The following is a 23969-nucleotide window of genomic DNA, read 5'->3' as shown; positions in this document are numbered from 1 at the left end:
CTGCAAAAGGAACCATTTCAAAAACGTCATGATGAGACACGCTGGGTCATTACCCAGCAACCCAATCCACAACCTAACAACTTAATCAGAGGTTCATCATGTTTGGTTAGCTGCGCATGGACTGTACAACAGCTGCTGTAAAAGACAAGTGTTTCACCTGGTGTATTCTTGTTGATTGTGTAGGAGGCTCCACTTCTGCTTTTCAAAGATGTACAGTTGTATAATTGTGCATCTGTTTTCAGGCATTTACAAATGTGAGCATCAATGTTTTGGGGCGTGGCTAGCAGCTTATTTGAATTTAAAGTGACAAGAAGCCCTAAAACATCTTATTCTGAAAGGAGCTCAAAGTCGGTAGAACTGAGCAGACTAAAATTTTGTTAGCTAAGAATGCGTTTTTGCACAAAATGTAATGATCATGTTTCATATTGCACCTTTCCTAACATGTTCAAAGAAGCATAAAATTACCCAGTCGTGGTAATTTCTTGAATTATATCCTGTAACTTGCTAAAAAACTGCAGGATGTTACATATAGTAAAATATTGTCAAAACATTTGTTTCAATTAATATTGTCTCAATGAAAGTCAAACGTTATCGTGCTGTTTTTATATCATAGCGATTAAAAAATCTGAATTACACCAGTACAATTAGTAACACTGTGCATTTTCTGGTTCTCTTAGTACATTTAAAAAGTAGAGCCCAAAAATAAAAAAATGTTCAACATTAAAAACTAATATTTTATTGAAGTTACAATTTAACTAAAATGTTCGAATAAGGCAATAAAAGGCCTTCTTATGGTCATTGACGAGTCAAACAAGGGCTAAACCTCATATTTACTTTTATTTATTTTACTAAAATTCGACTAATCTCAAGGATTAAAATAATTTATAATCATTGCGTAAAACCATCTGTTTCTCTCCTTCCAGATTTTTCAGGGAACTATCTCCATCTGGATGCAGGCAGCCACACCCAGCGCAAGAAGGCCAGACTGCTAAGCCCTGAAGTTGGGCCAGAACAAGGTCCTCTTTGCCTTCTCTTCTTCTACCAGCTCCAGGGGGAGGCACAGGGGTCTCTAAGGGTCCTCCTGAGGGACAACGACCAGGAGGAGACTCTCCTATGGGCGCTAAAAGGCGAGCAGGGGCCGCACTGGAGAGAGGGCCGGACCATTCTTCCTCAAAGCCCCAGAGAGTATCAGGTAGGCGGATGCTGGCAATTTTACAGTCATTATAAGCTTTGGATTCAAAAATTTTGATAGGATGACTCTTTTTATTATGTGTTTCTTGGAAATAATAAGCAAGTTCCTCCTGATAAGGTATTTTTTTTCTGCCGCAGGTGGTGTTTGAGGGGTTTTTTGATCACCCAACTAGAGGTCACATCAGGATAGACAACATCCACATGAGCAACAGTATCGAACTAGAGCAATGTGCACGTAAGTCACAAATCTGTACCATCTGGCGGTATTTGTTTGTTCTGTGTTTACCTGGAATGTGGATGCAAAAGGGTAAATGTTAATAAAACTGATCTAATTTGCACTTGCATGTGTCAAAACGGGGAAAAAAAATGCATATAAATAAAAAATGAACGTAGCAGCAAACGACCTTTGGGCATGGATTTTAATCAATTTTTCATTATATCTCCCTCTATCTTTTCCTGTGCCATCCCATCCTGCTGCTTCTTCCTTCCTTCCTTCTCACCCTCATTGTCTACATTTTATCCAACCCTAACATCTGAAGTCATCTTCCCCAACTTATCAGACATCATGCAGCAAAACTATGTTTGTGCATACAGTTTGTGTAACCGTAGACATTTCAGAGAAAGGTATAGCAATAATGCATAATTGCATGCGTACAGACAGAAGCTAAACTGTTAAAAACTGGAAGATCTGTGGCTGTTACCACACATTTTTCCAAATTTTATATTTACGATCCCACATCTTTTTGGAGTGAACCTTACGATGTGAGTTTTTCCATCAATTGTCTACGTTTTTTAATCAAATCTCATAGAAATGATTTATTTTTTTCAGATTCCTTTCAATTTTCTCACTTTCATAACCTCAAGCAAATAATAAGCAGCAGCAAATTTCAGGTCATGTTCCCATGAACCTTTGACCATCCTTACTTCCCAGTCCTCCTCTTCCTTTCTATTCACACTGTCCCGTAACCTTTTCACCCCATCTTCATCCATTTCCTCTCTTCTGCTTGTCAGCATGCGTGCTAACACTAAAACTGTGTTTAGGAAACAGTAAGAAATGAGGTCATGAGATAGAAGGAACGAGGAAAAGCGAGTTTGGTGAGAAAATAGAAAAAGTAGCTGCAGTTTATCTCCTTTTTACAAGAAAAACTCAGTGTAAGACAGGCATATTAGATAGCTCTGAGAATTATTTTCTAAGAAATTAGTTTTTTTGTGAAATATTTCAATATTTCTGAAATTAATATTTAAAAAAAATTGTATTTTCTAGCAAATTATTGACTTTTCAAACTTAGGAAATGACAGATTTTTTTCTAGAAACAGATTTCTGAGATTATTCTAAAATTTTCCAAATTTTTCTGGCAGAAATTTACCCTTCTTTCAATCTCCAATGACCCTCATACACTGCCGTACATTTTCTTCTAGAGTTCCTATTTTAATGAAAAGTTGGCAGCCTCTGAAATTTTATTTGCTATGAGGGAGTCCTAAATTCAGAGCTATACATTCACATATTTGAAATCCATGTTGTAAAGGAAAGTTTTAGATTAAATATTCTCCAAAAATGAATATATAGATTTAGTTTTTATTAACATTTCTAGTAACATTTCTCCTGTTTCCTTCTTTCTCTTTTGCAGAGCCTCTCCCTGCTTTAACTTCAGGCATTCCCAGTAAGTTCTGCTTCTTGTGCATTTGTACATCTTTCTGCCAATATGTCTGTGCTTCCTGCTTGATGCTAAGCTCAGCCTGTAGCATTGCACTGGCCCAGAGCTACATTTTTAAACCATGGGGAATCTCACTGAACAAGTCTCAACAGCTCGACTAAATTCCCAAGAGTTTGTAGGGATTTTTATTTCTTAAGATGGTGTGAATTGAGTACTAATGTGGAGTTTCCTGCAGAAGACAGCAGTCAGCACCTTTTTAGTAGTTTAATGAGGAATTTCTGATGAACGAGCTGCTCAGAATGGAGCTTGGAGAAAAGACAACCAAACATTAATTTAGTCATTAACTTTCTGCCAAGTACCTTTTCGGTGATGTGCTCATCTGTTTAAGTTACTTACTGCCATATACTATCCAATGCATAAAACGAAAGTACATTTTTGTATTTATTTTCTGTGATTAAAACAGTAAGCTGCACAAATATGAAGAGAGAATGTCTGTTATCTAAGTCCAGTTTGGAAAGTCAGAGGTCCCTAATAAATCCTGATTTGAAAATCCAATAGCGCTTTGGCTTCCACATGACAAAAGCAATAACATACTGTTGAAGTTGGACAGAATCATCCTGTTGCACTTGTTCTGCAGTAGGAACTAGTTGAGCATAAAATCAAATCAGCCTTTCTGACTTTCAAATAGAACATAGTTGAGCTATGGGTAACATCAAGTTCTGACTACAAAGTAGCATTGCCTTAAATAATGCAAATTTACTGAGGATAAACATTTTAATAGTGTTTTGTTGGACTTAGTTGCTGCCAGAACTGAGTCATGCGGGAGTAGTAATTTCCCAATGAGAGTCAATTCTGTGCTAGCAACTTAAATTAGATGCCAACACATGCAATCAGAGAGAGTTATAGACCACAACCACCAGCGACTAGCTGAAACACCCTCTAAAAATGCTCATAACTCCTCAAACACCAAATATACCTCAAAATGTCATCATAAAACAGAAAGCACAATAAAAAACAGATTCAAAAATTTAGAGGATACAGAAAGATATAAAATACAGAGATATGCAGTGAAACCCTTGAACAGCAAAAATATGGTCTTGGTGGGGATGTGGGAGGTGTAGCCGGTCAATGCTAAAAAATATTAATTGTGCTCCTGGATTGGCTGATTTGAAAATGCCAGCCAATAGGACGTCTAGTTATTTTAGCTTCCCAAGTTTTATTTTTTTTCTTGGGTGAAGAAAATCTGCAAATATAATGCAAGTTAGAGTTATGGTCCACTGACAAATCCACAAATATATTATGGTGGACTGTTTTTGAACATGTTTAACAAAGAAGTTAAAGACTTAGCCTTAGTTCAACTGTTATTTGCACCTTTTTGTCCTTATGTTGGACTCAAGTAAGAAATTTAAGCCAGAATATTGAGTAGTCACAAAATCGCCTTAATTCTCCAAACTAAGACTGAACAGACTGCTGTGACAAAAACTATTTGTTTACATGGATTTTTTTTCCCACCTAAATCTGAGGAAAAAAACTATTTTTGTGCTGTAATTATTGCAATATATGTAACATAATTGATATAAATAATACGCCCTTTTAAAAGGAGTTGGGGATGTTTGACAGCTGGAATTTGATATATTGATATGATCATCATAAAGAAAGAATGATGAAGGCTGATTGAATGGATCTTTTGCATGAGGCCCTGCATGTTGGGGTGATGCTCTTGATGATGCACAGTTTTTATTATGAAAACAGAATAATATAAAGTTGTGTTTGCGGCCTAGTTCAATATAGCAGCATTATGTGGTGCAAAGTGGGTTTCCTCAAAGAAACGTGTTAACTTTCAAGACCTCACATTACAAACAACTTTAGAATTAATATTTTAACTTTTGAGGTCAATGGGATTAAGAGAAATTACTTTATTTAGACCCAAATATTTTCATAAAGCTTATTTTGTTGCCACAGAGGAAGTAAGATTTTTTTTTTCACACCATCAGCTTTACTTCTACTTTTTCACTTCCCTGTCTTATCACTTATTTTATATCAATTCCCTCATCTTTGTCTTTCTAGGCTCTCTAATTTCTTTCTCCTAAAGGTCTTGCTTTGTTAGTGGTCCTAAAAAGTCCCTGATCTCACCTGCATAAAATGCAGCGCTGTTCACCATCCAACTTCCCTTTTTCTTCTATTTTTTTCCTTGTTTTTTTCTCTTTGAGTGTTGCTTCTTCATCCTCAAATAGCCCAGCCTGAGAGGAGATAAAAGGCTTAGGCAGATTATGCTCCCGGATTTCTTGTTTTCAAAGTCTGGGTTTGGAACGTGATCCACTGGCTTTGCGTGTTCGATTGTTTAGAGAGCTGACCGTGATGTTAAAACATATCCGAACCCTCTGAGAAGAATGTCAGAACTCGCGCTTAGCTGTACATTTTGTATATTCAAGGGTAAAATACACATTCAAAGTCAGAGTATTTGGCCTGCGTAAGCAGAACTGACTCGCGTTTCCTACATCCAGATACAACCCCAAAAATAGTAAAAACCAGGAGACAGCTCAAGTCAGCTGAGTCATAGCACAAGTATTTCACCTAATCCTCACTGAGCTTTTTACAGTTAATTCCTGGACAGTGATCATATGACTCCTATTTTAATGGCAGTGCAGGTTCTACATTATACTTCTTATGGGACTAAATGCCAGAAACAAGGATTAAAAGTCTTCCTTGAGATGCTTGTTAAAATCTGACCCAACCATTATTGTACATCTTTACAATGTGTCAGTTTTTTTCCATTGATACTCATTACTGTGTCGGTATTAGTGGGAAGCGAGGCTTAAATTATTTCTGTTGCATTTACAGTCGACTCCATCAAGACCTCAGCTTTGTAACTTAAATATAGTTTCTGCTGTTAACTACATTACATCTATTTTCTGTTTAAAAATGGGTTCTGAAGCACATTTTTTAATAAAAAAATTACTAATTAAGCATTGTCAATAAGCATGTTCCTATCAGGATTTTTCAAATACAGATCCAATTCATTAAGGAATAGTGTCAGCACCAAATCCAAATTTGATGAAGACCAACTCTTAGCTTAAACCATTTTTGCCTATACCAGAGTAAATATGCTAACCATTAGCCTAGCTGAACGCTTGTGGATATAAATGCCTGTTTACTCTGTTTTTGTATGACTTGTTGATCAAAATTTAGAGCTATTACAAATAATCAAATGCACAAAACCTGCAAAAGAAGTGATTTTTTTTCTGCTGTATAAACGTATTGCTAATTTAATAGCTATTTGTATGGGTTACTATGATTACTATATATCAACAAAGTATATAAGCACAAGCACAGAGCTGGAATAGCCAATACAAACGTTCAATTTTACTATCATTTTAAAGAGTGAAAAAATTTGCATAGCTTCTAATATAGCTTTTCTACTTGTATCCACATAAATAAGCCTTTTTCAAAAAAAAATCCAGACTGTGTAAAACGTCACAACTGTTGGTGCTTGCCATAAAAATCACAGACAATACACTGAGAATAGGTATCGGGACTTCAGTTTAGTCTAGGACTCCGATACCAAAACAGACTTTTTTTTCCCCCCTTAAAATTGTCTTTTTGTTCACCGCAAAGCAATTTTGAGTCCGGACCTCACTGAGAGCAGCTTTACTATCAAAATAAACTCTTAAATAACGTATCTGAACTGTAAGATAAAGTCAAGATGAAGTCGACTGTTTCCTTGTGATTCTCTGTCCCGCTCCATCTTTTTATTATTTCTCTTTGCTTTCTGATCCCTGGCTAGTTGTTGCTTGTCTGGGTTCTCTTTCTCTTTTTTTCCTGCTCATGTGCTTCATTTCTCTCTGTTTCTTTCTGTCGCTCTCTATTTCTCTCCACAACAACTTCGCTCTCACAGCAGGTTCCTCTCACAGTGAGTTGACAGAGTATTGAAGTTTCAGTCAAGCCCTTTAATGCAGGATTAAAGATATCATGGCAGGATTAGCTCTTTCCCTCCACTTCTTTACCCTCCCACTCTTCTACCGTCTCACTTTCTACCGACCCCTCTCTGTTTCTTTCCATTCTCTCTTCCAATAATACCTTCTCTCTTATCCTTCCCCTAACCCTACAATTTTGTTCTCTCTTTCTCGCCACCTGAATTTAGTTACTCTTGACCCCCTCAAAGCAGAACAAAACAACTTCATCAAGGTTTAGTCTTCCACATTTTTTGCTCAGCCAGTCCGAAATAAATCGTTTGCATTCTCTGGTTCAGTTTGAGCGCATGGCATGGGCCTTTGCGTGTCAATATGCAGCAGATGCTTGGGATGTTTGCATCAATCAAAATAAAATGTTTCTGGTTGTGTGAAATGCAGCCGAAATTTAAAGATGAGTGTGTTTCTGCCTGATTTTGAGTGACATTCAGTGAAAATCAGCAAAGGTTTGACCCTTTCTGACCAACACCGCTCCTAGGGATGTCAAGCTTTCAGTGCTCATGCATATTTATGTTGCTTGTCGGAGTATTAGACTTTGGCTTTGTGAAGTATGCATGAGTAGTCAGTGTTTTACTAGTAGGTAGAGTGCACTCAGTGAAACAGAGCAGATGGATGAGGCAGTCTGAACAGATTTTAGATCTGAAAAATCTACTGTTTCAGTGTCTTTTATATTTTTTCTTTTACTTGTCTCTATTTTGTTCTGGATATTTCAGTAGATTAAGGAACTCCAGTAAAAACACCAGGAGTTGGCAATAAAATCCAACGTGATAAAATAAACCATATAGTTTTAAAAAAATCTACAACTCATTTGTATTGGTCAGAATTTAAGTTCAATTAGTTCAGCTTTATGTTATTTTTTATTTTACTTTATTTAATTTTGTAACATTTTATGTTATAAAAACAACATAAAATGATGATTAATAAACTAATACACTATACAAGTACAGTTTTTATTAGTCTCTAGTTCTATTTTGCTTCCTTAATAATTTAAGTACAAGATATGTTATATTACATGATATTTTTTGTGGAATTCTATGATCAAAATCATTCCAAGGAAAGAACTTTTATGCCGATTCTTAGCAGGTTTGTCTAATATTAAAAAAATTTTAATTTCAGACCACAAAGAAGTCTAGACATATTTAATTTTTAAATTGATTTTTTTTTTTGGGGTTGTTGTAGTATTGATTTTGTTTGAGGTTTCAAAATTCATGCTTAAGTAAAATGAAATGATTTGTCCTGCAAACTAGTGGCATGTCTCCCAAATAAAAATACAGTGATTGATAATTTTTTTTTTTTTTTTTTTGTACATAAACATAAATTGGTCAAGGAGACAAGAAGGTAGCGTTTCCAAAGGATAAAGTAAAATTATGTTTAAACAAAACAACGCATTGATATTTGAACATTACAAGATCTCAAAAATCAATATTTAGTGAAATCAGAGCCTTCTCTGCATCTTGGCATGCGCTTTTAGATTGCTGTTGGATTCAGGTGATCAATCCTTTTAAGCAGAATTATTTATGCCCATGCTGGATTTATGGAAAGAATATCCAGCTTTTCCAGAGCTATAATTCATATAATATTGATACTGTATTATAGGAGATGCATCCAGCTGGAAGCATGCAGAGAAATTAAAAGCTTGTCAGATCTGCCATGTCCAGAGAAAAAGACAATCTCCAGCTTTAAACTCTTCAATGCAGTCTGCATGCCTGCCTCACTCCTCCACTGAGCCAATCAGTAATGTTTCCTCCTGCCCTCCAGGGGGTGCCATATCTGGAATGAGGCCCACTGTAGACGCAGTGAAGGTGCATCCGATCCCTGCCTACTGGTACTATGTGTTGATGGGAGGCAGCGCCTTCCTGCTGTTGATAGGTCTGACTGTGGTTACGATTCTCAGCTGCCAACGCCACCACTGGATGAGCAGGAAGTCCAACAATGGCCACCATCACCATCATCATCACCACCATTCGGTGATGTACCACAACAACCAACCAGCCTATCAGCAAGATCCAGAGAGCTACTACCAGAGTCAAAACCCCAGCTGCAACATGTTCTGCAACTCCAACCAGAACTACCTTTACCCGGGAACGGATTCCAGCCTGGAACCCAAACTCGTCATAACACTGGAGAAAGATGACAGCTACAGCTCCCGCTGCTGAATTGACTGGACTCTACGGTTTCAATCGGACAATATGGTCAAATGAAGAGCGAAAACAGTCTGATCCTGTTCTTCAAAGAACAAGGAACTCAGCGACAACAGCTCTGATCAGCAATGGTGGAAGTGCTTCAGCTCCTCTTGTCGATAATGGATCAGTGCACACCTCTGCGTTGGTGCCTGACAAGGAAGTCCTGTCCTTGAAGATGGAGAAGCTTCAGCTTCCAGTTCTACTGTTTCAGCATAATGATTTTTGATGTCCTTCATAGTGTTAAGTGTAAATCAGACTAGAGATTAATTGGATCTTCAATTAAGCATACGCAAACTTACATCAATCACCTTACAAATTGTTGGAAAGACTGCATGGATATGCAATTAGCAATGTCAGTGTTCCTCTTTTCTCAGAGGTTCACGCACAAGTTTGGAGGATGCATTTTGTTTCAGCACTTCTTAAGAGTCTTAGTGAGGAAAGTTTATTTGTCAGAGAAGGGAAAAGGATAGAAAAAGACGAAAGTATCGGTGTGACATAAGCAGAGGGTTAAGGAGATGAATCCTGCAATAAACATGAAAAGTGATAAATGCACGGACAGTCTTAAAAACCTTTCAAGCCTCAAGTGTTACTTTGAGTGTTTTTTGTTCATCAAACCTTGGACATGCCTTTGTTAAAAACGTGCTTTAAAACTTTCACCTCCTTCCCACCATAGTTTGAGATTGTGCTTCAGTGTCAAATCAATATGTGGATGTTTGCCGAATGTTGCCTGGATCTTCTGCCTGTTGGTTAATGTTTCAAACTAAAACTCGATGTCAGTCTTACATTTGAGTGACTGAATGAAAAAAACTCTGAATTCAAAAGGAATGCTTTCATTCTGTTTTCTGTGCAACTACATGCAACAAACTTTCATTCACTTTTGTGGAATGGAAGTTCCAGTTTGGATGCAAACTCACCACAGTTTCCAGGTCTGCTTTAAGTCACGAAATGAGACCAAACATGCTGTGATGAAAATGACTCTTATTTGTTTAGGTTGAGTTTTTTTAAGAAAAAAAAATTAGCAACGCTTATATCGACGTTCTACTGAAGAAGCTTTTGGTTTAGTTGTGTTGTGCAGCAACTTTAAGTGTTTAAAGGCAACCAATCATATGAGCAAATATATCAATGGGAGCTTTAATAGAGTTGGTTTGATATAGAAATGAAAGTTTATCAGTTATGCTTGTATTTATATATGTTTGTTCATCCTTGAGAGAAGTTTCTTAATATTTAAAGTTTGACACCAACCTGCCTTTTTCTCTCAGATTAAAGGAATGTAGACAAATTCCTTTTAAGAAAGGTTTGGAGAATGTTTATATATACAATCTTTTTTATTTATTTATTTTTTTATTGTTTACACGTATGTATATAGCAGATCTCAAAAGTGTACACTGTTAAAATGATTTTTTTTGTGAAGTGTAAGTCAGATAAATCCTGTACAATTTAACTGAAAAATTAACATAGCTGCAGTGGACACAAAGTTAAAGGTTTAGATATTTTACATTACTTCATTCTGCAAAAAGTCGATTTATCCAAGGGATGCAATTTGAAAAAACTTGTAAAGCTGAACTGTTGAGCAAAAGGTGATTCTACAAAGTATTCATACTTGGCAACGAGGTAACCATTTTTTACATCTTCCACCCGACACATTTGTTTTTCAGTTTAATTGACCAGGATTTTCAGTTCAAATTCAAAAACTCCTTTGATCCCACAAGGATATTAAACGTGATAACTCATATTACTTCAAAACTCTTCTAAGAGTTAGAGTAAATGGTGATGCTGTGTGCAGGGAAGACCTCCTGCAGCAGTCTGGATTACAGCGAATTTAAAGAAATCTCTGACATATATCTCTCAATTAAGGTGGGAAAAATTAAAAATTATTAATTGTTGTTTGTACAAATTTCCATTTTAATTGGGATGTGTGCACTTTTTAGATCCAGCGTTTAAATGTAAATTTATTTAAGAGTGCCTAACTGTGTATGGATTTACATATTTTACTGCATACTCTTACACTTTAAATGCATTTTGAGATAAATATTACTCAAAAGGTTTTAGCCTTTCTCCTGATAAGTTGTTAAACTTTATTTGCAATGTTTAGATTGAGCACTTTTCTTTCAATTTTGCAAGCTGTGGGTCATTTGTAAATTTTGCTGTGTTTATGTTCTAGATTTAAACCCATTTTATGCACACCACATTTTATTTAGGGCTGCATAATCTTTTATAGCAGATCTGAGAGAATATTTTTGTTTTCTATTTATTATTTCATGTCACTGCTTTGAGTGACATGAAGCAGTTGAAGCCATCTGGATCCAAGTGTTCAATTTAGACTTTAATACAAAATGAAGCAAATCAACACAATAGCAGTTTAATTTGCTTGATAAAATTTCTGTATTTGCAATCAGCATCCCGCCATCTTGTATCTTCTGCTACACACCTACATCACTTTGTTCATGTCTAAATCCCACCCCCATCCTTTCTTGTATCAAAACCTCCCTGTTTCAATATCTTCTCCCTTTCTTTTCTGCAAATCCTCCCAGTAAAAAGAAAAAAAAAGAAAACACAAGAGAGTAAATGAGAGGCAGTGATGGAGGGGAGCAGAATCTCTCCAAGGAGAATGGCCCATTAAGCGAGCCCCCTTTTTCCTTCTAAGAATGCTCCCCGAGATGGAAGGAGATGAAAGAAGGGAGGACAAAAAAGGATAGCTGTCCATACTTTCTAAAGATAGATTTTTCTTTTTACTCCGAGAGAGAGGCTAACGGGAAGGCAGGTTTGGGGGATTGGATTGAAGATGGAGGGCAGGTCGTTTCAAACACAAGAGCAGATGAAAGACGTCTTTTGGGAAAACCGACAGAATGACGAGGGAAGGCATGACATAAAAAGTATTTATATCCCTTAGCTTTTTGACATTCTGTCACTTTATGATCACAAACCCTAGTGTGGAAGTTTATGATAGGTCAGCATAAAATAATGATTGTTAAGCGGAACCAAGAAATTTAAATTCAGCCTCCTTTAATATAGTCATTAGTGCAAGCAAATGCCTTCATGAGTCACCTTATTAGTAAACAGTGTGATTCTGTGTGATTTACGTCGACTATAATGCATCAAGGTCTGCTCATCAGGTGGGGAATTGGTTGAGAGGACAACCATTAGTCATAAACTCCATAAATCTTGCCTTTATGAAAGAGCTGAGAGAAGAAAAAAACAATTTACTTCAAGGCATGTTGAGGACACAGCACATGGGAGAAAGAGGCTCTGGATAGATGACACATAAAAAACGGTTTGATTGAAGCAGAAAATGATGTCAAACTAAATTCACATCACCATTGACACACCATACCCAAAGTAATAAAAGGTGGTGGCAGCATCATGCGTTGAGGATACATTATATCAGCAGAGGATACATTTATTTTTCTATTTAATAGCTTTAGCCAAATAGTTGTTTTTTTTAATAATTGTTTTATGTGTTTTGAGTTTGGTGATTAGTACCTTACATTACTAATCAGTCCGTCACATGAAATTCCCATCAAAGAATGTTAATGTTTGTGGTTATAGCATGACAACATGTGCAAAATCTAAAGGGGTACTAATACTTTTGCAAGGCACTGCATGCAAACCAAATGAACCGACATGCACCAGTGTGAGGTAATTATCCAGATTTCCACTGAGCTCCCTTAAAGTCAGTTAAATCATTATTTTATGGAATAGTTGTTCTCTGCATTGACTTATTTCATCATGCTGCAGCTCACAGAATGCAGTTTTGTGCTTCGGTCAACAAGTATTTCAGTTATTTTGTGCTTGCATATCCATTCTGTGCCTTCCCCAGCTCCTCTTTCTTCAATTTCAATCAACTTGTGCATGATTTACACATTAGATGACTCATTCCAGCAGCCCGGTGCCATAATCCAATCAATGTGAGTCCGAATTCAAACCGAGGAATGATATATGACCGTATTTATGTTGTGCTACTCGTGCACTTTTCTGTTTTCATTCGTCCTCAGTCTATCAAACTTTTTAAAAGATTTAGAAAACATTTCACCGGGAGCTTTTAAATCAGCCTCACTTCCCTCCATCATGGACTACTTTGAAGCCATTTAATATTCCTAATTAGTTAATGGAGGCGATTGCGTTCATAAAACCCTGCAGTAAGCATTTTTATCCTTCGAGGCATCCATATATTTTTTTCATCTCTTTTCTTCGCCTTCTCTCTTTTTTTTCCTGCAGAAATATTATCAGTCTGAGTACTCTAACAGGTCCTCGGGCTCCTGCACAACCAAAAGTGGCAAAGAGCCATCCCCATCTCTGCCTGAATGAAAAAAGGCCTCTTTTTTTATTCCTCTCTTTACTAATTGAAGAGGAGAAAAATGGGACTAGAGGGAGTTTTAATCCCTCTTCAGATCCATGTGATAATTCTTCTCAGGATTTTAGCCTGGAGGCTTTAAGCCAGCATCATTAAACATTGTTCAATGGTCATCTAAAGACTGTCCAAGCTCCTTTTTCCCTTACTTTGTTTTTGCCATCTCCCCGTAAGTGATTTGATGTTTTGTTGAGGCCCACGGTGGTTTTATCTGATCAAAGACAACAAAAGTTTGGAGCTCAAAGACCTCTGCGAAGGGGCGCTTTTACATATTTACAAGTCAGAACTTTAGTTTTACAGCGAAAACAGATTGTAGGAAGACATCATAAAGGTTTCTAACGTGCATAAATAATGTTTCAGTTACTGAAATAATTAAGGTATCACTGGCTTTTCTTGATGCAATGCTTTTGTCTCCTTGCTGGAACAAATAATTGCATAAAAACAAAGTTGAAGTGACTGAGGTAGATCTTTAATTTTTTCATCCTCTCTGTGAAATGCACCAATGGCATAGACAGTGAAAGAAATCCCACAGCCTGATGCTTCCACCTCCTTGTTTTTGCCTTGCAAATGTCAGACCAGTCTGAAGGTGCTAATTTTGAAGCAGAAGCTTTTATTTCTTTGGTCAGGTGACGTAAAACTGGTTTTATTGTTGACAGTGAGACTGGTGTCTTGGGTTTTGGGTCGTTCTAGAAATATAAATATATATATATATTTTTTTTATAAGCTGGAGACTAAAAGAAAGTTCAGTGTTCCAGTGGTACAATAATCCCAAGTTTTGGTTGGATATTGAAAAGGTGTTCAGTTTAAACTCGTGTTTCAAAAAAATATATAGATATATATATATATATATATATATATATATATATAATATATATATATATCCATATATATATCCAGAGCTAAGATCCTGTGGGACTTCCAGATCCAGACAGACAAAATGGTAATGGCGAACCAACCAGACATTGTCGTAGTGGATAAACATCAGAGGAAAGCCGTTGTGGTAGATGTAGCAATACCAAGTGATTGCAACATCAGGAAAAAGGAGCACGAGAAACTAGAGAAATACCAGGGCCTCAGGGAGGAACTGGAGAGGGCCTGGAAGGTGAAGACCACAGTGGTGCCTGTGGTCATCGGGGCCCTCGGGGCAGTAACCCCCAAACTGGAGCAGTGGCTACAACAGATCCCAGGAACAACATCAGACATCTCAGTCCAGAAATGTGCAGTCCTTGGCACAGCCAAGATACTGCGCAGAACCCTCAAGCTCCCAGGCCTCTGGTAGAGGACCCGAGCTCAGAGGATAAGACCACCCGCGGTGGGTGAGAAGGGAATTTTTATATATATATATATATATATATATATATTATATATATATATATATATATATATATTATATATATATATATATATATATATATATCAGTTGTTCATAGGTCTGATCCTGTCTTCAGCGACAGTGGAGTCATATTACCTGTAAAAAACGTTCTGCCTCACTGGAGCATAACGGATCCTTCCTGTTGTTTTAATTACTGGTTACAGGTTACATTTTGCAGCTTCATTTCTTTTATTATAAACTGTTTGTTCTTTTCAACTCTTTCAACTTTTCTGTTCACTTTTTGTCAGAAGTTTACATTAACTCTTGTGCATGGTTGTCATGGTAATTTTAGGCTTTTAATTGTTTATTTTAATAATTTTCTCATGACACTATATATCTAAACTCCCATCTTATACTTGACCACATAAGCTTTGTAGTTATCAGGAAGCTTATACCGTGTTTATGATTACACTGCCACACTTGTCAAAATTGCTAAAGTTCATTTTAATACTGGAATTCACTTTTGATCTGGGTTTCAAGTTTTCTGCTTCTGCAGTTCATAACCAGTTTTGCTTGTAATTCTGATTTGTTTTATGCTGTCTCCCTATCGATGTTTACTGAAGAATTTGAAGACATTTCTCCGCTTTGTATTTTCCAGCCAGTTTGTGCTATAAACCTGGACTTCAGAAGGTCGTTAGCACCATTCTTGACAGTTAGAACAACATTATTAGGTTTAACAAAAAAATACGAAGCCATAGATCTATGTCTGTTCAAACTCCACATAATGAAATCTAATGCCCCCATGAGATTATGTAAACTTTTCACTAGTTTCTATATTGGAGATCATTTTTGACTCTTGATGTAAGTAAAACACAATCATTAGTTAAAAACAATGTTGATTTGCACATTTTGCTGTTGTGAGAAATGAAATAAATTGTTGATCTGATATGAAATATTGATGCATGACACAGAAAATGCTCATATACTCTGATTGAATATGCAAAGCTACATCTTTGTTTTACAGAGTTTGTGTCTTCTTTTTCTTCAGCTGTGTATGTCCAGGTTAACTTTTTATAATAGAAACCTCAAATTTCACAGCAGGTGTCCTTTAAAAATTTTAATCTCACTGCTATTTACAGTTAAAGGAGAACGTGAAGCGTGGAGTTTATTGAATCTATAAAATTGAAGATGCCAAACTTGTCTCATGGATGAATGACCTTATCTAACAGAGGAAATGAGGATCCATATCTTTTTTTTTTTCTGCACACCCTAAATTAAGTTTGCGCCTCCTATCTTCTGAATATCTATTACAGTTTCTGGTTATAAAGTGCTTTTGGTTCCTAATAAATGATTATCAGCTCCACAGATATTGCTCCATTTTTATTTTTTATTCTAAAATCGAACTGAAAAAGAACTGAGCCTATAACAAAGCCTTCAAAGCCTTGCACTCAGCAGTTTAGACATGGTATTTTAGCTTGTTGAATTTTTCTGGCTTGGTATGTATAAGAAAAATGATTGTGGTGAATGTGAAAGTAATAAAAGTAATATTTTTCTATGAAAATGAAAAGTTTTGTGTGTCTTTATCGTTCTCCTCCCGATCTTTACACTCTTTCAATCTCCCAACTTTTTTTCATTTATAACCAAACAATAATAATAATTTAAAAAAAAACACTGATTTTTATTATACTATGAAACTGGTGGGGAGCCTGGCTGAAGAGTACAGCGTTATATTTTTCCCTCGACATACTGAACACAAACACTACAAAAGGTTTCTGTGTAAGATTTGTTGTTTAATCTCTTTAGAAAACTTTAAACAAGATCGAGGCGATTTCCATCTACAAATGCAGCTGCTGTGTGCTGACAGCATCAGAGATGGACTGATGTTATCACAACATGATCTAAACTCTGGAGTAAGTGAGTGGACAGGGGAGATTAATGCAACTTTTCTTTCTGTCTCTCCAACAGATCAGAAGCCTAAAGATTCCGGACACAAAGTTTCTTTCAAACCCAAGCAGCACATCAATGAAGGTAAGGTCCTTTCCTCCGGCAGCCAGAGGCTACACCATCTCTCACCCACACACTTTAATGGAAATACTGTTAGCAGCAGTCTGAAAGAGTTTGCACAGAAGGAAGAAGAATATAAGCGAGCATTCAAACATTTCTTCTTTTTTTGCATGTAATCTCTTTTTTTGTCTTTGTTTTTCATGTTCCATTGACCCATAAAGCACAACAGACAGCTCACTCCTGTGCACACAGAAAAACATGACTATAGCAATCACAGTTTACAGATTTTTATTTTTTTGCTTTTTTACAGCCCCTAGACATTTACAAGAGAATACTGGCAGTTTGTCTTCTAAAATGTGTGTTTACTGTCTGTCTGGAGCATTTTTCTGTGTGGGCTTCTCATAAAATGCTTAAAATGATACATTTGCATCACTGTTTTACCACATACATAAACAGGCATCATTCTGAGCTAGTAAAAGCAGTTTAGACATTGAAAAGCCTTAACACGTCCGCCCTCTACGGTTTGCAGATGAAGAATGCAAAACATTGTATTTTTGTAACAAAAGTTTTTAATTATAAAAACAATTTAAAAAAAGGTGGGTTTTTACAGTTCTTAATGTTTTTATGCAATATATTTGTAGAATATGTACAACAAAATGGCAGCAACAGTACGAGACTTGTAAAAGTAATTTTGAGGTTTTGATTTAGGTTTTTATGTAGGCAACCATATACCATTTCTTTCCCTTGGTAAAATTTGATGATTAATTTCTTCTAACTATATATACATATTTTTGTTTAACTTCACTAGCTTTTAATTTACAACAGATCATGCAGTACATATTTATACATGCAGTGGTTTTGTAGTTCAAGACATTTTCTGTGGTAAGTTAAGGGGCAGAAGCAGCTCTTTGACTTGAAACGATCAATGGCGTCTACCTCCCACATTGAGCGTCTCCGTTCCAACACAGCAAAGGTGATCTCTGAATTACCCTCTCAGTTTGTCATTAAGTTCTGCAGAGGCCTGGTTGTGAACCATTTGTTGAATTTGTTTAATTCAGGCATGTTTAAGCAAAATGCAGGATAGGTTATTAAAGGGGACATATTATGCAAAGGTCACATTTTGCACATTTTTGTACTTCAAAAAGCCAGAGCGCTTATTAAAAAACACTCAGCTGGTTTTAGGCATTAAGTTAATAATAAGTTTTTTGGTGTTTGGAAAATTAGCCATTTTAAAGCCTTCGGAATGTAATGTCACAAATCAGCAAGCACCTCCTATCACCTAGCAACCTGAGTCAAACCCAGCCCATAACCTGGCAACCCGAGCTGAGCTTCAGCGTTGGACCAGCTGATTTCACTTGTGTACAATGGCTGCTGGAAAGGACAAATGTTTAGTTGTTGGCTTACCGTTTAGAAACCACTTGCTACATTCTTGTTGGTTGTGCATGAGGTTCCACTTCTGCTTTTCAAAGATGCATGGTTCTATGTTCTGCGCATATATTTGCTGCCTTTTTCACATGCAAGTGTAAATGTTATGATGGGAACATGGCTGGCAGTTTATTTGGATTTAAAGTGGCAATACGCTTTAAACAACTCATCCTGAAAGGACCTCAAAATGGCAGAACTGACCAGACTAAAATCTCACTATCAAGAAAAACTTTGTGGATGAAATGTAATGAACATGTTGACCTGTCTTAACCTGTTCAAGGAAGCATAACAAGTCCCCTTCAAGAACAAAAATTTACCAACCCTGCTTTAGATCAAACCACATCCATGTGTTAGAATGGCCCAATGAAAGCTCAGACCAAAGTTTCAAATTTGTTGCAAAACTTCCAAGATGGACAGAAACTTTAGCCTCTAGATTTTTACCATGTGTAAAAGCCTTTTTTCCTAAATTTCTTGTATTTACTCCAGATTCTGTCTTCACCGGCTGGCCGTCCTCATTCTCTACCCCGTCCTCCGACATGGACCCATCCTCAGTGACACTGGTGTCGGAAAAGGACAAGGACAACGCCTGGCTGTACACGCTGGACCCCATCCTCCTCACCATCATCGTGATGAGCTCGCTGGGCGTCCTGCTGGGAGCCGTTTGCGCCGGCCTACTCCTGTACTGCACGTGCTCATACAGTGGGCTCTCCTCGCGTTCCTCCACGACGCTGGAGAACTACAACTTTGAGCTGTATGACGGGATCAAGCACAAAGTGAAGATAAACCAGCAGAGATGCTGCTCGGAGGCATGAAGATTTTCTTTCCTTCTTATTTGGACGCAGACATGAAAAAGAAGCACTATCTGAAATTTCAACCCTCGTCCCTGCCTGAAATCTTGCTACTCCTTTGCTCTGATGTCAAACGGGGGTAACACTGAACTCTCTATGTGCTGGCGGTGGGGGGTCTAAAGCGAAGGAACGTCTGATCCCTGAATCCCTTAAGCAACTGAGTCCCTTTTCTCCTCTGCCTGCAGGAGAAATCTGCTCGATTCTAAAAGCCTGTGAATGAATGATTGAATGAAGGAATGAAATAAAAGAATATAAATGACTGAAGTACCGTAAAATAAAGCCCACCAACCACTGGAATGAAGTGGACTTCAGCACCCATGACAATCTGGACATTTAGACGTCAAATGGCAGCACAGCCTGGGGTGTTCTAGTTATGAATTTCTGAATGGTACTTTGCAGAACTTGAGCTGTTTTTCCTCATCTTCCAAAAGAAGATGGGTTGAAAAAATCTGTCTTTGCATCCGATTGCTTGTGAAGACTTCTCCTCCAGTGGTCCATTTTAATCTGGGTACTTCTGACTCAAATCAACACATATCAAGTGAATGCCTACCATTCTAAATAGCTTAAAACGGAAACGACATTAAAGAATCTAGACTTTTTTTGTCCAGTGAAAAAGGAAAAGGAGGCAAATATTTTCTTTCCCTTTCGTTTTGTTTCTGAAAGTTTCTGGTATAAGTTCTGTGAGTTTTAAACGTCAAAAAGCCTGCCATGCAGCGCCCGCTAGCTCCTTTGTCCGCCTTCGGTCTGCGCTTTGTGAAACCAGTGGCATAGAGAAGTAATGGTGACTGTTTTTGTTCTGTTTTAGACTTGTGTCCACTTGGATGAAAAAAAAGGTGAAGAAAAAGCAAGCTTCAGTTCATAGCAGCCCTGTAGAGCTTTTTATGCCATTTTTAGACCTTTTTTTTTCAGAGTTTTGTTGAACTCCATGGTCTTAGCTGTTACTTTAGTCCTTTTTCTATTTTACATTTCCCATTACAGATTATCAGTCTAAGAGTAGGGAAAAGTTTTACTCAAGACAGAAAATCAGAGTTTTATCAAAAAAAAAAAATCTAACATGCTGTTATGGAGTTGTGCTTTAGATTCAGTATTCTAGAGTTTTGGTTTTTTGGTATATATATATATCTATATTTTTTTGCTTTTCAGACTGTATGATGCCCAAATGATGGACAGACACTGTGTAAACAAAATGTCAGTAATTATTTTATTGCAACCTATGGATTGCCAAAGAGCTGTGTATGTGCTCAGTGGGTCTGAACAAGTGTTAAATGAGGCTGGGTGGACTGGGAGTGATGTATCAGCTTGATGTTGTGGCATCGCTCTCAATCCTAAGAAGCCTGTTTGGGGGGAAAAAATGCAGAAAGATGACTGAAGGTGAGGATTGGGAATCATACCGTTGACTTCTTTAGACACACAATCGAGCCTTAAGCAAATTACAGTATACGCTGTATTGGAGGACAGCCATTACGGAGGGCCAGTGCTGCTGGAGAGACTGATGCTTCAAATGAGACACACACTCACATCGACATACACATGCAAACATCTACGCTCCTCTGTTTTCAGGACTTTACGTAATCCTCAGACCCACACCTCAACTTTAAAGGTGGAGTTTGGTTTGTCTGGCGTTATGCAGAGTAGGTCTGAGCTGTGAGTATCTTACCTGCAGCAGGAATCTCAGTTTGGAGTACAAAAAAAAATTACATTTTTCTTTTTCCTGCATCATGTTTTTATGGCAGTTTCCCAATGTCAACATGTTGTACCTAAATAACTTGAAATATTTACTAAAATATATTTGAGAGTTTTGCCTAAATCAAAAAATACTGTAATAATTCCAAATGAGAACTAAACCCCTCAGCTAAAATTCACTTTGTTTATTTCACTCCTTTTTTATTTTCTATTTTCTATTCTTGCAGTATTAGTCATTTTGTAGGTAACTTTTTTGGGGTACAAAATGATACAAGTACACATTTTCTACCAGCTATGCATCAATTTCTACCAATAGTTGTTTGAAAGTGTTTTTCTGTAATCTAATCTTAGTCTATTGTCAGGAAATGTGGCAACTTAACTACAACTGATTGTCACCCCGGCTCAAATCAGTTATTTTAATTTGATCTTGAGTCTTAATTGACTGTATTTATAAGGAAACATAAATTGTAATACAAAGTTTTCACTGAAAACTTCACTGAAGGATATCATATTAAATTTGAGCTTTTTCAATGGCCATTAATCATAATAATTCATAAGAATGCAAAGGTACAAAGAAGAATATGCAGATTTACCATGGTTTATCAATGGAAGTGGATTTTGTTTGTTTATCTGGATAGTTGTAATATTTTCAATGCAATTGTAATATTGTGTGTCCATTAACCATAACTGAACATGTCATAATTGAGAAAATAAAAAGAAAAAAGGTGAAATTATTTTATGTACAAAGAATTGTTGGTATAAATTGTTGAAAAAGTGCTTGATTATTTTCTTATGTTTTAGTTGTTTCATATGGATAATTGAGTGGAACTTTAGTTAGCTGAGCTCTCCTTTGAAAATTCATCTCTGATTCTCCAAACTGAGATTACACTGACTGCTTTCTAATGCAAATAAAACTCCACCGTTTCTCCACACAATCCCACTTAAAACGAGAAATCATGTATTTATCATAAATTAAAGATCAAATCCTAAACTTAACCATTTAAATTTCCATGTCTGGTATTTTGGTTCCCATGTTGCATATAATACAATTTATTTCAGTTCTGATACCTGACAAATAATAGCTCAACAAAAGACCCAGAGGAAGTCAAAAAGAAAGTAACATATGGCAATGATTGTGTTTACTTGTCAGAAAAAAAATATAAATAGGTCAAGACTTTATTCAGTAGAAAAAATTAGACTTAAACACATATGCATAGTAACTTTTCAGACTCATTTTCCAGTTTTATTGAGAAGAGCACATACAAAATCAGAGCTAAATGAAAATGTTACAGTTTTTCTTGTGGCCTTGTGCTGTTGAGCTGGTGACAGAAAATTCAGATGAGGTGCCTTTAATGCTTCACATAGATCAAAATATCAACAAAATATTTACAGTATAAATAATCACATCTGTCCTGTGATATGTCATTTATAATGCTTAAAAAAGTTTGTGCAAATCATGAAGGATAGAGAGGAATGCTGTCCAGCTAGTCTGAGTTTCTGAGGTTAGTATTGACTGGTTTTGATAAAGAACTATTCATAAGCATTAGTTCAGCTAACATGCCATACCAACATTAGCAAAAGCTAATGCTAAAGTACTAATTCAACACACGTTGCAACATATAGTATATCGCCCTCAGTAGGGTCAAATTTGTTATTTCTCACCCACATGTATGGTTGCGCTTCAAGAAGTGATTCTTTCAAACACGGTTTATTTCAGCCTTATAATTCTTGAGTATTATTAATTATGTGCTGATTTTGCGTAATTGTCCAATTGTTTGCCAGTTCTACAGCGATGCATTCTGGGTACAAAATAATCATCATTTGCTTCACCGCCATAAAAAATGGGTGGGAAACATGAGGTGAGGAAGTCTTAAAACACTTCAAAATAAGAGCATGAACAAATAAATGTCTAGCTACTTGAAGAGTTTTCAACAGTCAATACCCAAAATTTCAGTTTTCAAAGTCAGCAAAACCACTAAGGCACTAAATGAAAGATTAGCTTTGCTGATTAGCGTTTATCTGTTGATTAGAAGCAAAAGTATTTATGACCAGCTGACTAAAAATAAGAAACACCCTGTTGGAAAACCTTTCAGATCCACAAGATACATTGGACTATTGAACTCAAAGAGATGTGAATATTATTTTTTCTCTCACTGTACTTAAACCATTGAATGGACATTTTTTAGGGATTTCTAAAGCAACAGAAAATGAGAAGCCATGAAAGTTAGAAAATATATTACCAGAAAACAGGGCACGTTATTCACATTCTATGTATTAAAACAGACACTAGGCTGGTGGTGGTGAGGAGTGGCAATGTCATCCTCAGAATCAGACACAGACCTCTCCCTGTTTTTCACTCTCTCTATGTTCATGTTTCACTCTGCTAGATGATCAGATTTTGTCAAGTCCTTCTGAGTCTCTCTGTTCCCTGTGAACCCGATAGGATTTGGGTCACACTTGTCAGAAAAGTGGAAGTAAAGGAGAGAAACGAGTTGCATCTTTGCCTGGAGCCCATTTGTTCTCCGTCTTCGATTTCCTCTTTCGTCTCTCGGCTGTCATAGGCATGCATTAATGTAGCCATAAAATGCACACTGAAAGTAAACGCATCATCAGAATTAAATGATTGCCAAAAAAAAAAGAGAGAGAGAGAGAATAAGGAAACAAAAGAAAAAGGTGAAGAAATTTCTCTCCATTTTTTTATTGTTATTATTATTTGGACTATTTTCCAAGTGCCTTGGAGCTTTCTATCTTTTTGATCTCTGACTCTTTCTCTTTCCCTACTGATGTCTCACTCTGACTCTTCTCTTACACACAATGCAACCAAAACATCAATGAGTGAGCAGTGAGTACATGTGCCAGGTTAACCTGTTCTGTCTCCCGCTTGGCTTTGCTTCATTTCCCTCTGAACACCCAGATAGTATTACCTCTTCTGTCTTTGAAGGCTACACACAGGCACACATATTGACTTATGCACAACTGACTGACACAAACACAGTACATTATGACACACCGACGGCACTGGCCAGAAAACTCAAACTGTTGTTTGTAGACTTTGTACAGAAGAATTTCTTTTTTTTTTAATGTTATTATTATTTAATAAAGGCTAAATAACAAGTGATCGCTCTGTATGTGCTTTTCTTGTTGTTTATGTTTAAGATGTTAATTTTATGCAAGCTTAGAATGACTAATGATTTTCATAATGAATATGCAAATAGTTTCCAGACTCCATAACATCAAAGATTAGAAAAATCTACAACTCTTCTACCTTCGAAATAGTTTATTATATCCTTTTGAATGTTCAGTAATGATATAGAGCACACCATAGCAATTGTTTATCAATTTAATGGTTGTG

The 23969-nt window shown here is 36.6% G+C and overlaps 1 protein-coding gene across 5 annotated transcripts in view; it reads left to right on the top strand.

Annotated features, from left to right (window-relative positions):
• LOC129374383 (neuropilin-2-like) overlaps positions 1 to 23735 on the top strand; it is a 114675-nt gene extending 90940 nt beyond the window's left edge. For 2 of the 5 annotated variants that reach the window (XM_055052769.1, XM_055052773.1), the window contains 4 exons: positions 924 to 1192; positions 1330 to 1426; positions 2820 to 2852; positions 8573 to 14153. In XM_055052769.1, coding sequence (XP_054908744.1) covers positions 924 to 1192; positions 1330 to 1426; positions 2820 to 2852; positions 8573 to 8970 — 797 coding nt within the window. In that variant the 3' untranslated portion in view covers positions 8971 to 14153. Of the gene's footprint in view, positions 1 to 923; positions 1193 to 1329; positions 1427 to 2819; positions 2853 to 8572; positions 14154 to 16622; positions 16686 to 18572 lie in introns of those variants that run through there. The other 3 variants (XM_055052770.1, XM_055052772.1, XM_055052771.1) reach the window with 3 other exon arrangements.
• Positions 23736 to 23969: the final 234 nt, after the last annotated feature.

Source organism: Poeciliopsis prolifica, unplaced genomic scaffold (assembly GCF_027474105.1).
Source record: "Poeciliopsis prolifica strain line A6 unplaced genomic scaffold, Auburn_PproV2 SCAFFOLD036, whole genome shotgun sequence".
In the NCBI taxonomy this organism is placed as follows: domain Eukaryota; kingdom Metazoa; phylum Chordata; class Actinopteri; order Cyprinodontiformes; family Poeciliidae; genus Poeciliopsis; species Poeciliopsis prolifica.
The sequence above is the reverse complement of the archived record's forward strand: the minus strand, read 5'-3'. Positions and strand labels throughout refer to the sequence as shown.